Source organism: Grammomys surdaster, unplaced genomic scaffold (genome assembly GCF_004785775.1).
Source record: "Grammomys surdaster isolate TR1022 unplaced genomic scaffold, NIH_TR_1.0 100, whole genome shotgun sequence".
Taxonomy (NCBI): Eukaryota; Metazoa; Chordata; class Mammalia; order Rodentia; family Muridae; genus Grammomys; species Grammomys surdaster.
Window position 1 is genome coordinate 4,510,375 of NW_021604579.1, and position 14,906 is coordinate 4,525,280.

General features: G+C 47.7%; 1 protein-coding gene across 1 annotated transcript; it reads right to left on the reverse strand.

Moving 5' to 3' along the window:
* Positions 1-2,292: 2,292 nt before the first annotated feature.
* On the reverse strand, positions 2,293-5,699 carry Best4 (bestrophin 4). Its single transcript, XM_028785582.1, is given in 13 exon segments — positions 2,293-2,401; positions 2,514-2,665; positions 2,764-2,844; positions 2,969-3,166; positions 3,538-3,615; positions 4,162-4,279; positions 4,281-4,314; positions 4,518-4,654; positions 4,656-4,749; positions 5,377-5,397; positions 5,400-5,423; positions 5,426-5,466; positions 5,551-5,699. Coding segments are annotated over 13 exon segments (1,236 nt in total).
* Between the last annotated feature and the right edge of the window lie 9,207 nt (positions 5,700-14,906).

Sequence of the window (14,906 nt, forward strand, 5' to 3'; positions counted from 1 at the left end):
GGGTTTCTCTGTGTAGTTCTGGGTGTCCTGGAACTCACTCTGTAGACCAGGCTGGCCTCGAACTCAGAAATCCGCATGTCTCTGCCTCCCAAGTGCTGGGATTACAGGCATGCACCACCACCGCCTGGCGATTGTGTTTTGAGATGGGGGTCTCACTATATTTTGATGTCTGATCAGAAACACAGTGTAGACCAGGCTAGCCTTGAACTCAAAGTTTGCTTTTTTCTTTTCAGCTGGGATTATGGGATGCCATCATTCCTGACTTAATAATGAAGTGTTTTGTTTTTGAGATAAGGTTTCTCTATGTAGCCCTGGCTATCTGGGGCTTACTCTGGTAGACCAGGCTGGTCTCGAACTCAAAGAGATCCACCTCCATCTGCTTCTGCCTCCTGAGTGAGTGCTGGGATAAAAAACATTGAGTCACAAGTGACCAGCTTTATTTTTAGAGACAGGCCTTGAGCAGTCCTCCAGCTTAAGTCTAGGGAGGTGTGCATTTGTAAACTGTTCTCTGGCTTAGGTGTTGTGTTGTGGCCTTCTGATCCTAATCTCAGTTGAGCTGCCCCCTTGGTCTCGGCACAGGACTTGGAGTGGTTTTTGTTTTACATTGCGTGTGTTTGGTATTTTGCCAGCTGGGATGTACATCACATGTGTGCAGTGCCCTTAGTCCCTGACTGGTGGTGAGCTGCTGTGGGTGCTAACTCCTGAGTGGTCTCTCCAGTCCTAAGATGTTTCTGTAAGAAGAGGGATTGGCCCCTCACTGGACATCAGAGGACAAACTTCAGTGAGTCCCAATGATCAGATCTAGGTCAGACTTGGCAGTGAGCATTCATTTAACCTATTGAGCCAGTGCCCTCCCTTCTCACTACCTGTGTGCACCCACCCTAGGCACTGGAAAAGGATGTTGAATCCCTGGGGGCTGGAGTACAGATATTTAGGAGCCACCTGATTGGGTGCTGGGAACTAAGCAGCGGGGGTTTTTTCCAATTTCTAGTGCACCTTCTCTGCAACCCAACTTGGCTTTGATTTTTCGATAATCTTGCCGTAGCCCTGAGACAGGTAGGAGAGTGGGTGTGTGCTCAGGTGCCTTTTGGGACATTTGTCTTGTTTAGTTTTATTGAAACAAGTTCTTGACAGCCTGGAGTTCAGAGGCCAGCCTGGTCTACAGAGTGAGTTCCAGGACAGCCAGGGATACACAGAGAAAACCTGTCTCGGGGAAAAAAAACAAAACAAAAAATAAAGGCGTGCACCACCACTGCCCGGCACAAGAATATTTTTGAGAAGGTGGGACATAGCCTATAATTTTACCTACTTGGAAGGCTGAGGCAGAGGAAGGTCAGCCTGGGCAGTTTAGTGAGATCCTGCCCAGTGTTTGCTCAGCTTTCCTCCTTTGTTCTGGCATTAGCCATCCTTTATAAAAGCAAGAGTTGAAAGTAACCTTTTACCACTCTGGTCTCCATGAACCAAATGTTCCTAAAGGTGGAAATATAGACATTACACCTATATCCTATGCAAGTACCAAGTTAAATACAATTCCACAACAAAGAGATGGATATATTCTCATTGTAGGCATTACAGTTAAAGTTGCTGACCTGCCTTCAGAGTGAGTGAAGTTCCTGGGGTAAGAAATGTGAGGTTTTTTTTAAAGCTTGATTCTGAAATAGCTATCCCAGGCCAGTAGCACAGCATCATCCTAGAGGTGGAAATGCCACTTGCTGAACTCGCTACTACTAAATCAAATGAAGCACAGGGGCTGGGAGTGGAGCTAGGCACCAGGCACGACTTCAGGTAAACAAAGAATTATTTGAGTACGCTGTAGCTGCCCTCAAACACCAGAAGAGGACATCAGATCCCATCACAGATGGTTGTGAGCTATCTCTCCAGCCCCTGGTCTCTCAATTCTTTGGATCACTGGCCTAGCTCTCCAGTGCCTGCCAACAGAGAAGGTAACAAATATTTAGCCTTTCGTGCTAAATGGAGACACACGGTCTACCTCCAGCTCTGACTCAGCTATCTTTGCTTTCAAGGGCTATCCCCAAGTGCTTTTTCCAAAAGCCAATCCTGCTGTCCAGAAAAGTTGTTCTAAGTGGTGTATGATAAGACCAAGTGAAGCTAGGGAAGAAGACGAGGTGGTGGCCAGCCCCAGAGAGGATTCTTAGGGTTCCAGGGCTTCATCCTCAGATCCTTCACCCACAGCCTCATCAGTGTGGCCCTCAGCCTACTCACTGCCTGTTTGGAAATGAAGCAGGTACGGGGTCCTGGGAATACCATGTGCTTCCCTCAAGTTCGGCAGGCTCACAGAGCGTGCCTGCACCCGGGAGGTGGGGTCTGCATGGCAGGCGCTGGCAGGTCAGACCTCCGGGACGCCTCCACCTGCAGGCACTGCTCAGGGTCATCACTCATGCTGCAGGCACCAGGGCAAACAAAGACAAGTAATAACTCCTGGAGGAGTTCTTGGTAACCCCATAGGGTAGGCAGGGACTAGGTATTGGTTTCCATGTCAGATCCCAGCTCACCGCAGGTTGAAAGTAGGACCCATGAAGGAAGGCCACAGCGACTCAGCAGCTGTGGGCACAGTTTAGGGTGGCTGAGGTTGGGCCTCACCCCAGTACAGGTCCTGCTCAGTGAGAGGCAGGTTCTGGTACATATCCACAGAGAACAGGGACACCTGGGCCAGAAGAAGGGCAAACGTTTGTGGCAGTAGGCCACAAACATTTCTCTGCACACCTGGCTTTCTCTGCCCCCAGTCCCCTACCCCACACTAACCTGCAAATTTCCCTGTATTATCTGATTGGTCTCAAAGTTGTCATCATCCTCACCAAAGGGGTTAATGAGCTGTGCAGCCACCTATGAATTGCAGAAATGATGTGTTAGCTGCAAAGCCCGCCTCCTCCCCTACTCCACTGCCCAGTGTTGCAGCCTGACAGTGATTATATGTGCCCACCTCTACAAAGTAAGATGCCATACTCACCGTGAGCCAACCAGCGTAAAAGAAAAACTGCAGGAGTGTAGTGAGAGGCATGAACACATCCAGGCTGATCAGGGATGGAGAGGCTTCCTTGCCTGGCTCGAGAGGCTCCTAAAGTTTGGCAGTCCCTGTTTCTGGCTCCACAAACTGGAGGCCAGTCAGGGAAAAGGTGAAGAAGGAATAGACAGCTATTGTCACCACCTGAGGAGGGAAAAGCCAGTGCTGGACACTGGGACAGCAAGAAGTGTTGTCTCCATCTCTGGGCCTGGAGGAGTTTATATTTTTTGAGACAGGGGCTCTATGTGGTCTTGACTGTCTTAGAGAGCTTGCTTATGTAGACCAGGCTGGCCTTGAACTCACAGATATCCTTCTGCCTCTGTCTCCCAAGGGTTGGGATTTTAAAGATGTGTTTTACCATGCTTGGCAGGTCATCTTGATGGGTTGAGAGGAAGGTTTTTGAGGATGGTCTTCAGCATTGAGTGCTTCTTGAGACTGCGTTGGCCCAGGTGAAGAGCCTTCTCTGTCCTTTACGTACCTCAGAACATCCAGTAAACACCTGAGTGGGTGGTTACCTGGGTGTAGACGAGGGGGATGCTGATGCAGTCATAGTGGAATGGCATGCTGCACTTGGCCCGATACTTGTTCAGCTCCTAGAGAAAGAGGATGAGGGAAGGCAGAGGAGACAAGGAGGGAGGATGAGGAAGAAAACAGGAGACTCCATACACAGCAGACCTGGCCAGGCCCAAGGCGAGGCTCTCCTGCTTGCTGTCGGGTGGTACCAGGCTGGAGTGCTTCTGGATAACAATTTAGGAAATCAGCAAAAAACTACATTCCAGACCTATAGCCAGAACGACTGAATTCCAGCTTCACCAACAAGCCGAACTCTAGCCTCAGTTTCCTTACCTCTGAAAGGGAGTGATAATAGTACTTGTCCCAAGGGTTGTTTTGAGGACTGAGCCAATGTAAGCTCACATACTTCCAAAATGTATAGACAGTAGCAGAATTGCCATGAGTTTAGGGCCAGCCTGGGCTAAATAGTGAGTTACAGGCAAACTTGAGCTTTAGAGAGTAATCCTGTATTCCCTCACCCCAGAAGAGTGTGTGGCATATAGTTGGTGCCTAGTAAGTTTTAAGTACCAAAAATATTATTAAGCTAGAGAAAGGAGAGCCAAGGATCCAAACCCTAAACTACTTACTGCTAGTATGAGACAGAGAGCGATGTTGTCATGGATTTGTCCATCCCTGTGGGCCTGGACGGCTAGGTTAGTGAACCAGACGCAAGGGACCCAGTACTTGTTAAAGTCAGATTTCAAACTCAAACTTTTTCCTCTCTTCCTGAGACATGAAACCTGGCCAGGGTGAAGGAGGTAAGGTACAGAGTCCTCAACCACCAGGGAGCGCCAGTGATCCTGTTGCTGGTTGTTCTCCCTTAAACCCATTGGCCTCCCTGGAATCCTGGAGCGCCCCCTAAAGGTCATACCTTTTCATGACGGGAGGAAAACCAAGATGACAGCATCCAGCCACCTACCCTGGGGGTGCGACCTGCCAGCACCTGCGTCCACCACATGCTCCATGGTAGGGAAGCACTTGAGTACACAGGTGCTTACGGAATGTAGCAGCAAAACCGATGCCAGGTTGGCATAGCGGATAAGAGTTCGGCGTAGCAAACGGCCACTGTGGTCCACACTGCACACTGGCTGAGATGACACACATTACCTGGTCCAGCAGTAGAATGCTTGTGTACTGAGACCACCAACAATTCACTACCAAAGTCACGTAGAAACCTAGTGAACCACCATGGGTAACAGGCAGAAAGAAGGGTCCCAGGCACTCAAAAGGGGTTGAGATACTACATTGGATTCTAGTGACCTTCTTGCGACTTGCTAGGAAAGTTGGGTCAGGAGGAAGCAGAAAGTACAAACTTTCAAGGAAGAAGGAGGTGGGATTTGAGGCCAGGTAATTATTTACTCTGAGACCTTTTTCCGTGAGGGTGGGGGATCCCTTCTCTCTAGACCCCATCTGATACCCAGAGTTGTGTTATAAAGCCAGTGAGTGTCTTTATGTCAGTGAAGACTGAGGGTCCAACAAATGACAGGCAAATGAGAACCCAGAGAAAACTGTGGACTCAGGCTCTAGCCTTTATGTCTAATGATTAACTGTAGGCCATACTGTGCAGAGTTGTCACATCAACCCGAAGGTCAGAAAACAAGATCAGGCCGGGCAGTGGTGGCGCACGCCTTTAATCCCAGCAATTGGGAGGCAGAGGCAGGTGGATTTCTGAGTTCGAGGCCAGCCTGGTCTACAGAGTGAGTTCCAGGACAGCCAAGACTACACAGAGAAACCCTGTCTTGAAAAAAACAAACAAAAAAAACAAGGTCAGGATACCAGGGAAAGCTAGAAGAGGGCCTCACCCAGCACAAAGGACAAGGGATGAGGTCTGCTGAGCGGTTGCAGTATCCACCAGGGCATAAATATGCTTCTGCTCCTGGGTCAGCAACAGCCTAGGGAATGTCAGGCAGAAACCTGAGTTGGAAGGAGGTAGGCAGCACAGATCCCCATAGGCCAGGGCTCAGATCTACCCTCACCAGTAGGTGATGCTGAGTGCAGCATACAAGGCACAGAAGAGCAGGTACTTGTACAGGAGCCTGTAGATGCTGCCCTTCCAGCAGGAGAGCAGGCCAGAGAAGGCTCCGAAGTGCGCCTCTGCCACTTTGAGAGTATAAGACACCGTCATGGTGCTGGAGCCTGGCACAGAAAGTCACAGAACTGTTCTCTTCTCTGCTTGTCTTTCCTACCACTAAGCTTAGCACTCCAAGCAAAGTCCCTTCATCTCTGGCCACTCATCTTTACCCTGTGTCTGTAGCTGAAGTATCAACTGTCTTCTGCAGAACATGGGTAAAACCAGGATGGAGTTGGGTAAAGTGGGGCTGAGCTCTGTGCCCCTCACAGAGGTTTTCCACAACTCTTTTGCCTTCGGAGCTGGGATCAGTAGATTCTGAAGTGTTGATGATCAGAGCCCCAACTTACTAGGTTTCATGGTGCATGTCTACAAGCCCAGCACTCATGGCAAGAGATCACAGGTTCAAAGCTAGCCCATGCTATAGAGCAAGACCTTGTCTCAAAACAAACACAATCAACCAACTGCAGCCCAGAGGCAACACTTTCCCCTGGAGCTTCCCTTTGACACCTGGTTATCTGGTCTCCCAAGTCCCAGGGCCCTCTAATCCCCACTCACACCTGCCTACCTGTTCTGAGCAGCAGCCTGGAGGAACTGGACCAGACCCCACTCTTCCCGATCTGGGTCCATAAAGTTAGGTTGGACTGGTACTGTCATCGATGGATGGAGGCTGTCATCCAGCTGCTCCGGGGAACTGGGTGTGCACTACTAACTAGCCTTGTGGGACTGGTCTGGACTTTGAGTATCAAAAGTGCCATGTGTCCTGACCCCACAATTCACAGGTGATACCATGTCCTTTAAGCTAGGGCAATAGGGATGGCTATCCTATGCTCCAAGTGACAGGATGGCTCAGGGTAAACTGTTGTCATAACTATCAACTGCTGATCACAGAGTACTAATTAAGAGACAAAGACTGTGCCAAGGACACCATTTTATCTTCTTTTCATGGACTCTTGATCACATCCTCACCCAGCAGGAATCATCCCAGTTTCACAGATTAGATTCTTAAGAGGCAAATGACACAGCCAGGGCTACACAGAGAAACCCTGTCTCAAAAAACCAAACCAAACCAAAAAAAAAAAAAGAGAGGCAAATGACTTGCCCGCCCAAGGTCACACAGCTAGGTCATGTTGGAGGCAGGAGACAATGCCATAGCTTCTGCACTTGAAAAGCTAGATGTGCTCTGTTTGGACCCTAGAGCAGGATTTGGGCACCGAGATCAGAGTCCTTGGTACCAGTGGCCTCAACACAGTGCCAGGCTCCTGTCCTGGGCTCTGGGGTCCTAATCAGGCCGTTTCCATGCCACAGTGTGAGGGCATGAATCTAGGAACTTGGACCATGATGTACATATGTCCTTTTAAGTTCTGTGAAACCGTCTTGACTCCTCTCAGGGACTCGCTTTCTCTTGACTGTTTTATGTCATGTTTGGATGTATAGGTGAGTGTGAATGCACTCAGTGTGTGTATGGCCTAAGGAGGGCAGAAGGGCCCTTTGCTGGAGAGATTCTATCCCTATCCTATCTTGGTTTTTACCTTTTCTTTCCCTCCTTTCCATCCTCCTGTCCTTCCTTCCTTTCTCCATCACTTCCTTGGGATCCTGGGTCCTGCACCTTCATGGCCCTCACACATTTGAGCTGTTATCAGCTTTATGAATTCCCCACAGAGTTAGGATAAAAGGTTCCTGACCCAGAGCTTCCCCAGGAAGGATGAGGAACACTCACCTGCCCGCCCTCCTAAAGTGCCTTATCTTCCTTCCCACTGAGGATGGGTCTCTTTCTCCCTGCTTTATGATCCCAGAAAGGGAACTGTTCAGTCTCTAAATCACGCGCCCTGCCCTGCTTCTCTATTTCCTTGCTGGTCCTGCCTATCAGTGCTCGCTCCCCACAGGAAAGTTGGATATGTGGCTTAGTACTTAACAGCAGGGGTGTGCAGCTAGACTGCCCGCATTCATAAGCCCTGTGAACTTCGTGACCTCAGACAGACACACTGTTTATTTTGACAGGGTTTCACGCAGCTCGGGCTAGCCTCAAACTCTCTGTGTAATTGAGCATGCTCTTTAATTCCTGAGCTTCCTGCCTCCACCTTTCAAGTGCTTGGATCACAGACAAATACGAGACTACCAGGCTAACTTCTTTATGCTTGATGGATGAATTTCACCAAGAGGAAGTGGAGATGACAGTACCAGCTTTGCCAGGCAGTGGTGGCGCATGCCTTTAATCCCAACACTTGGGAGGCAGAGGCAGGCGGATTTCTGAGTTCGAGGCCAGCCTGGTCTACAGAATGAGTTCCAGGACAGTCAGAGCTACACAGAGAAACCCTGTCTTGACAGTCCCAGTTTCACTGAGTTGCTGGAAATATTAGTTACTATGTAAAGTACTCATACAGGCAAGAGGTGAGCAGGAAGCCTGGTCTAGCTGTTAGCAGTCATGTGGGGGATGGGAGTGGAATGAGTCTCCTGCGGCCCAGGCTGACCTCAAGTTCCCTGTGTAGATGAGGATGTCCTTGGATTCATGATCTTGCTTCCAATTCTCAAGTGCTGGGATTGCAGGACTGCACCGCCACACCCAGTTTTATCCAGTACTGGGAACTGAACCAGGGTCTCCTGCAAGTTAGACCCTTTTGTTCTCTCTCTCTCTCCCTCCCGGGGGGGGGGGGGGGGGGGCTGGGGCTAGCTGGGCTGTTTGAGCTCATGTACGAGAAGGTGGCCAGTGTTCCCTTTGTTTTTTGAGACAGGGCCTGGAGCTTGTGGATTAAGTTGGGCTGGCCAGTCAGCTCTAGGGATTCACCAGTCTCCACCTGTAAGGGAGTGCCATCATGCCTGGCTTTTCAAGTGGATTCCAGGGATCAAACCCAAGTCCTGGTGCTTGCATTGGCAACTATGCTGACTCAGATGTCTCCCAGTCTCCTGCTTTAAGTCTTCTTCCTCCCTCCCTCCCTCCCCCTCCCTCCCTCCCTCCCCCCCTCCCTTCCTCCCTCCCTCCCTCCCTCCCTCCCTTCCTTCCTTCCTTCCTTCCTTCCTTCCTTCCTTCCTTCCTTCTATTTTAAGTCAGGTTTTCTCTGGCTGTCTTGAAACTTAGTATGTAGACCAGGCTGGCTTTGAACTCACAGAGATCCACCTGCCCCCTGAGGGCTGGGATTAAAGGTGTGTGTGTACCACCACTGCCCTAGCTTGCTTTAAATTTTGGAATTACATTTACTTATTTACTTATTCTGTGTATAGGTAAATCAATTCTTTCCCTCTACCATGTGAGTTCTGGAGATTGAATTCAGGTTGTTAGTGGCAAGTGTTTTAACCCAAGGGACCTATTTCACTATTTCACTGGCACCCTTCACACTTTTAAAACTTTAAGTTATTTACTTGGTTATCATCATCACCATCATCACCATCATCACCACCACCATCATTATCCTTATAGCTGTGTGTATGTACCATGAGCATGTGCAAGTCAGAGGACAGATTTGTGGAGTCACTTTCCCCCTGATCTGAGGATGGAACAGAGGTCCCCAGTCTTACATGGCAAGTGTTTTGTCCTTGTGGAAATTTTACTCTGTCCCCCACGCTGGCCTCGCTCGGATCCATGAGGTGAGTCACAGCACATCACAGCTCCCAAGCTCTCCCTACAGATTGACCCAGTGTCTCCTGCTGAGTCTGAATCCTAACCTTTGTAACGCTACTTATTATTGACTCTCCTAGCTTCTGATCAAGAGATAGATGGCTCTAAGTTGCCAAGGGAACCAGGAGTCTAGACCATGTACTCAACAGAGCAGGATACCTGAGCTCAACACTCAGGGATGGACACAGAGAGAGCTCAGAGAAGTCTCCGGTTCAGCCCTGCTTCATGCTCTGGAAAGATGAGGCAAGCTAGTGAAGTGTAGGAGGCCCAAGGGCACAGGGCCACCAATGCTACAAAACTAAGCAACTGCGGCTAGTAGCGCAAGTCCAATCCTGGATCTGGCTCTGGGAAGCTGAGTTGACCTTGGAGAAATTGTTCCACCCTGTGAACTTTTAGTTCCTTCTGAGGATTATAATCATTTCCGTATTGTAGGCTTCCTGGGAGCAATCGATAAACTAATTGCCCAGGTCAGTACCTGGGATGTGGGAGGTCCATAGATGGGGAGCAGCTGACACAGGGAGAGGAGGTACAGGCAGTCCCTTCTATTACAACATCCTGGGGCAGAACTCAGTGGTAGAACACTTGTCTACATGCACAGGGCCCTTGGTTTGACACCATGACTGGGGATTGAGAAAGACAACAGGATCTAGAAAGATTCCCTGGTATTTGGTATTTGCTCCCAAAAGAAGATTCAAAAACCTTGTTAACTTTCGAAGTTGCACAGTTGTCTGGAGGTATAGTGCTGTGGTAGATTCTTTTCTTTTTCAAATTTATTTATGTATTTTTTTTTTATAAATATACTAGTGCTCTGTCTGCACATACACATGTGTGCCAGAAGAGGGCGATGGATTCCTTTATAGATTCTTTTAAGTCATGAGCCCCCTTGTGATTTCTGGGATTTGAACTCAGGACTTCTGGAAGAGCAGCCAGTGCTCTTAACCACTGAACCATCTCTCCAGCTCTTAGATTACTTTCTTGATGTCCCTGAAGTCTTGGGCTCAATCTCTAGCACTGGAAAGGGAATGAAAAAGACAGGTGTACAGGGCTTGCAGTGTCATGTTGGGGCTGAGAATAAAGCCAGGGGAGGGAAGCATGGGAAGAGGATAGGACATCCCTGAAGGGATTTTGGTGGAGGGCCCTTGTCTTCTGTGGCAAAAGTAGGTCAGCCGGCCTAAGCTCAACCTTCAATCTTAAGCCTAGAAAGAGTTTAGCATCAGATGCTTGGTGGGAGCATCTCCTGCGCATTGGAATGGAGAGCCATAGAGCCAGGAGTGGGGCCACAGCATCAGCCTCATCTCCCCAGGAAGCCGTTAAGACTATCCTGCCCCTCACCATTACCTCGGACCTACTTCCTGACCCCCAGCAGCACTGGCAGATTCCAAATAACTCTTTTATCAAACCCAAATGCTTCATCTAGACTGCCAAGGTGGTTCACCTGCAGTCTACCTGCTGGCTGCCTACCTGCTTTTAGGCAACTTGGGAACTTTGCAAAGTGAGGAGAAGAAAGAAGACTTTTAACCCTGCCCCCTCTAGTTTGCAGAACTATTTAGGGTCCTGTCCTTGAAGTGTTTCAGCTATTTTGAACTTGTTAGGGTTTTTGGTTTGGGTTTTATTTTTTATTTTCTGGTTCTTTTGTTTGGAGATGGCCTACTATAGCCCCAATTAGCTTGAGACTTGCTATTTAGCTGAGATTGACCTTGAACCTCTACCTCTTGGGTGATAGAATTACAGGCAATGTCACTGGACTTGGCGTATGACTGAACTAAATCCAGTGTTTTCTTTCTTCCTTCCTTCCTTCCTTCCTTCCCTTCTCCTTCTCCTCCTCTTCCTCCTCTTCCTTTTCCTCCTCCTCCTCTTCCTCCTCCTCCTTCTTCTTTCCCTTTCTTTTGGTTTTTCTTTTGTTTTGTTTTTAATATATATGAGTGCTCTATCTGCATGTCCACCTGCAGGCCAGAAGGGGGCATCAGCTTCCAGTATAGATGATTGTAAGCCACCACGTGGTTGCTGAGGATTGAACTCAAGACCTTTGGGAGAACAGGCAATGCTCCTAACAGCTGAACCATCTCTCCAGCTTTCTTCTGGTTTTTTTTGTTTGTTTGTTTGTTTGTTTGTTTTGTTTGTTTGTTTGTTTTTCTTTTTTCTTTTTTTTTAATTTTTTAATTTTTTTTTCTTTTTCTTTTTTTCAAAACAGGGTTTCACTGTGTAGCCCTGGCTGTCCTAGAACTTGGTCTATAGAGTAGGCTGGCCTCAAACTCTGGGATCTGCCTGCCTTTGCCATTTGAGTGCTGGGATAAAAGGTGTGTGCCATCACCACTTGGTTCCCAGTTGTTTTCCTAGACAGCGTCCTTTACAGTTAGGCTTACCTATATACTATGGATATGAGGCTGACCTTCTTTTGTCTTTCTTCTCTTCCTCTCTCATTCATCCTCGTCCCCCCCCCCCCCCCATCCTCACTGCGTCCCCACCCCACTGCCATCCTCATGTTCCTGTTCAGTTTGCTGGTTTCATTTAGTCTATTTCTTTCTCTCCTTGTTCAGATCTCTTCCAGATGCATCTGGCTGTTCTCTCCCTGAAATCTACAATAAAAACCTCCTCAACAACACCTAAGAGCTGACAGGTGTTCTCAGTTTCATTCAGGGATCAAACCTTATGCCTGCTAGATAAGTAGTCTACCCAGTGAGCTACACCCCCAGCTCCTGAACTTTTAATTTTTTATGGACCGGTGAGCCCTCATTCAGGCCTCCAGGAGTACACACAATCCTTCTTAGCCATCCAATGTCTGGTTGACTCTTCCCCAGCTCTCAAGGCTCAGTTTAGAAATCTTACCTGGAGCGTGGTGGTGGTGCATGCAGAAGAAGGCAGATCTGTGTCGAGGCCAGCCTGGTCTACAAACTGAGTTCCAGAACAGCCAGGGCTACACAGAGAAGCCATGTCTCAAAACAACAACAAAACAAAGTTGAAACTTGTTTTAAGATTATGTGAACCGAAGCTAGGCATGGTAGCCTTTAATCCTAGCACTCAGGAGTAGGTTAGAGACAGGTGGATCTCTGAGTTCAAGACCAACCTGATCTACAGAGGGAGTTCCAGTCTCTTTCCTTGGCTTGTAGATGATGATCTTCCCTGAATTCACTTTTTTTGTTTGTTTTTTTTTTCTTTTGTTTTGTTTGTTATGGTGTGGTTTTTTCGAGACAGGGTTTCTCTGTGTAGCCCTGGCTGTCCTGGAACTCACTCTGTAGACCAGGCTGGCCTTGAACTCACAGAGATCCTCCTGCTATTGCTTCCCATGTACTGGGATTAAAGAAGTGCACCACTGTCCTTGCATGAATGGCTTGTTCTCATCACTTTGAATGATTTGGGTTGGTGGGTAACAGAAATCAGCTCCTGTTGCTCTCTAACCTCCATGTGTGCGCACCAACACGTACACATTTACACATGCACACAAAAAATACATGTAATTTTAAATTCTTTCCTCTTTTTGGCACCTGTATTTCCACACACACACACATACAGAGAGACAGAGACACAGACAGAATTTAATAATAATATTTTTTAAAAAGTAAAAAACAAGTCGGGTGGTGGTGGCGCACGCCTTTAATCCCAGCACTTGGGAGGCAGAGGCAGGCGGATTTCTGAGTTCGAGGCCAGCCTGGTCTACAGAGTTAGTTCCGGGACAGCCAGGGATACACACAGAAACCCTGTCTCGAAAAACCAAAAAAAAAAAAGTAAAAAACAAAAAACCAGAAAAACCCAAGAAATCTGTCCTGTTTTGATCTTGTGCCTCCAACTGTGCAAATTATTTTATTTTATTGTCATTGTCATTTGAACCACTCAAATTTATTTTGTTATGGTATCTTCAGCAAAGTAATACACAGACGTCTAATTTATTTTCCAAGTAAAGTCAAGTTGGGAATACAGTTTAACAACACTTGCCTCCCATAGACAATGCCCTGGGTTTAATTCCCAGCACTGTAGAATAAAAATAAAATAAACTGGGCTGGAGAGATGGCTCAGCGGATAAGAGCACTGACTGCTCTTCCAGAGGTCCTGAGTCTAATTCGCAGAAACCACATGGTGGCTCACAACCATCTGTAATGGGATCCGATGCACTCTTCTGGTGTGTTTGAAGACAGTGACAGTGTACTCATATAAAATAAATAAATCTTTAAAAAAATAAAACAATAGTGAATAGGCCATTTTCAGATATTTTTACTTTTATTATTTTATGTGTGAGTGTTTTGTCTGCATGTATATCTGTGCATCACACGTGGCCTGGTACCCTAGTGCCCAGGAAGGTGATGAGCCTCTATGATTCCCAGAATACTGGGAATAAAGCCTGGGTCCTTTGCAACAAGTGCTCTTAACCATTGAGCCAACTCTCCAGGGCCAGGTTTTTTATAGACAGGATTTTATTTATTCCAGGTTAGTCTCAAGTTCACTATGCATATAGCCGAGGATGCCCTTTGATCTAGTTAGTCTGTGGCTGTGATAAACACCCAGACCAAAAGCAACCTAGGGAGGAAAGGGTTTATTGTATTTTACAGGTTACAGTCAATCACGGAGGGAAGCCAGGGCGAGAAGCTGAAGCAGGAACTGAAGCAGAACCCGTGGAGGAATGCTGCTTCCTCGCTCGTTCCCTCATCTGCTCCTTGCTAGTTTTCTTTCTTTAGATAATTAATTACACATTTAGTACGTGAGCATGTACACGCACGGTACCCAACCGAGGAGGCTAGAGGTGGAGAGGCCCCCAGGAGCTCTGGTCACTGAACTCAGGTCCTCTGAAAGAACACTGTGTGCTCCTAACCACTGAATCATCTCTCCAGGTCCCTCTGCTACCTTCCTTATGTAGCGCAGGCCTACCTACCCAGGGGTGATGCCACACTCAGTGGGTGGGGGGTTGGGGGTGGGGCCCTCCCAAGCCAATCATCAATCAAGACAATTCCTCCCAGGCCAAAGGTCAATCTGGTCTGTGCGTTTCCGCAGTAAGGCTCCCTCAGATGACTCTTCAGTATGTTAAGATGACAGTTGACTTTAACTAAGACAACCTTGAATTCCTGAACCTCTTGTCTCAACTCCAGCCCAGATTTTGAATAGGTCTTTTGAAGCTCTATTTGTGCTTCCGGCCATTTGACCTTCCTGGCCAGGGAAACTGGTGAGCATAGCACCTAAGACTTTTCTGCCCACCCCCTATCATTTACACTACTAATGTTTCTCCTGGTCTTAGTCTATTTGGGACGTGTGTGTGTGTGTGTGTGTGTGTGTGTGTGTGTGTGTTGACAGCACGTGCAGGCAGGAGATGAGACCAAAGGCTGTAGAGCAGTATGCTGTAGCAATAATCCCCAAAACATAGATTATGATCCAGACCAGAGTCTGGGGGATGAGGGTGCTGATTCAGATATTTGGGACATAAACTCAACTAGGCAGGAGGAATCAGGTGTATGTATTTGTTGACTTTTCTGACTACTCTGTTTACTTGCTTCTTAGCACTTTTCAGAGCCTGTAATTACTTTATTTATATACTTAAGTCTGTTTCCACAAAGCAGAAACTGCATAAACTCATCAAGGGCTACAGCCTTGGCCAGTCTTTTTTTTTTTTTTTTTTTTTTTTTGGTTTTTCGAGACAGGGTTTCTCTGTGTAGCCCTGGCTGTAGCCT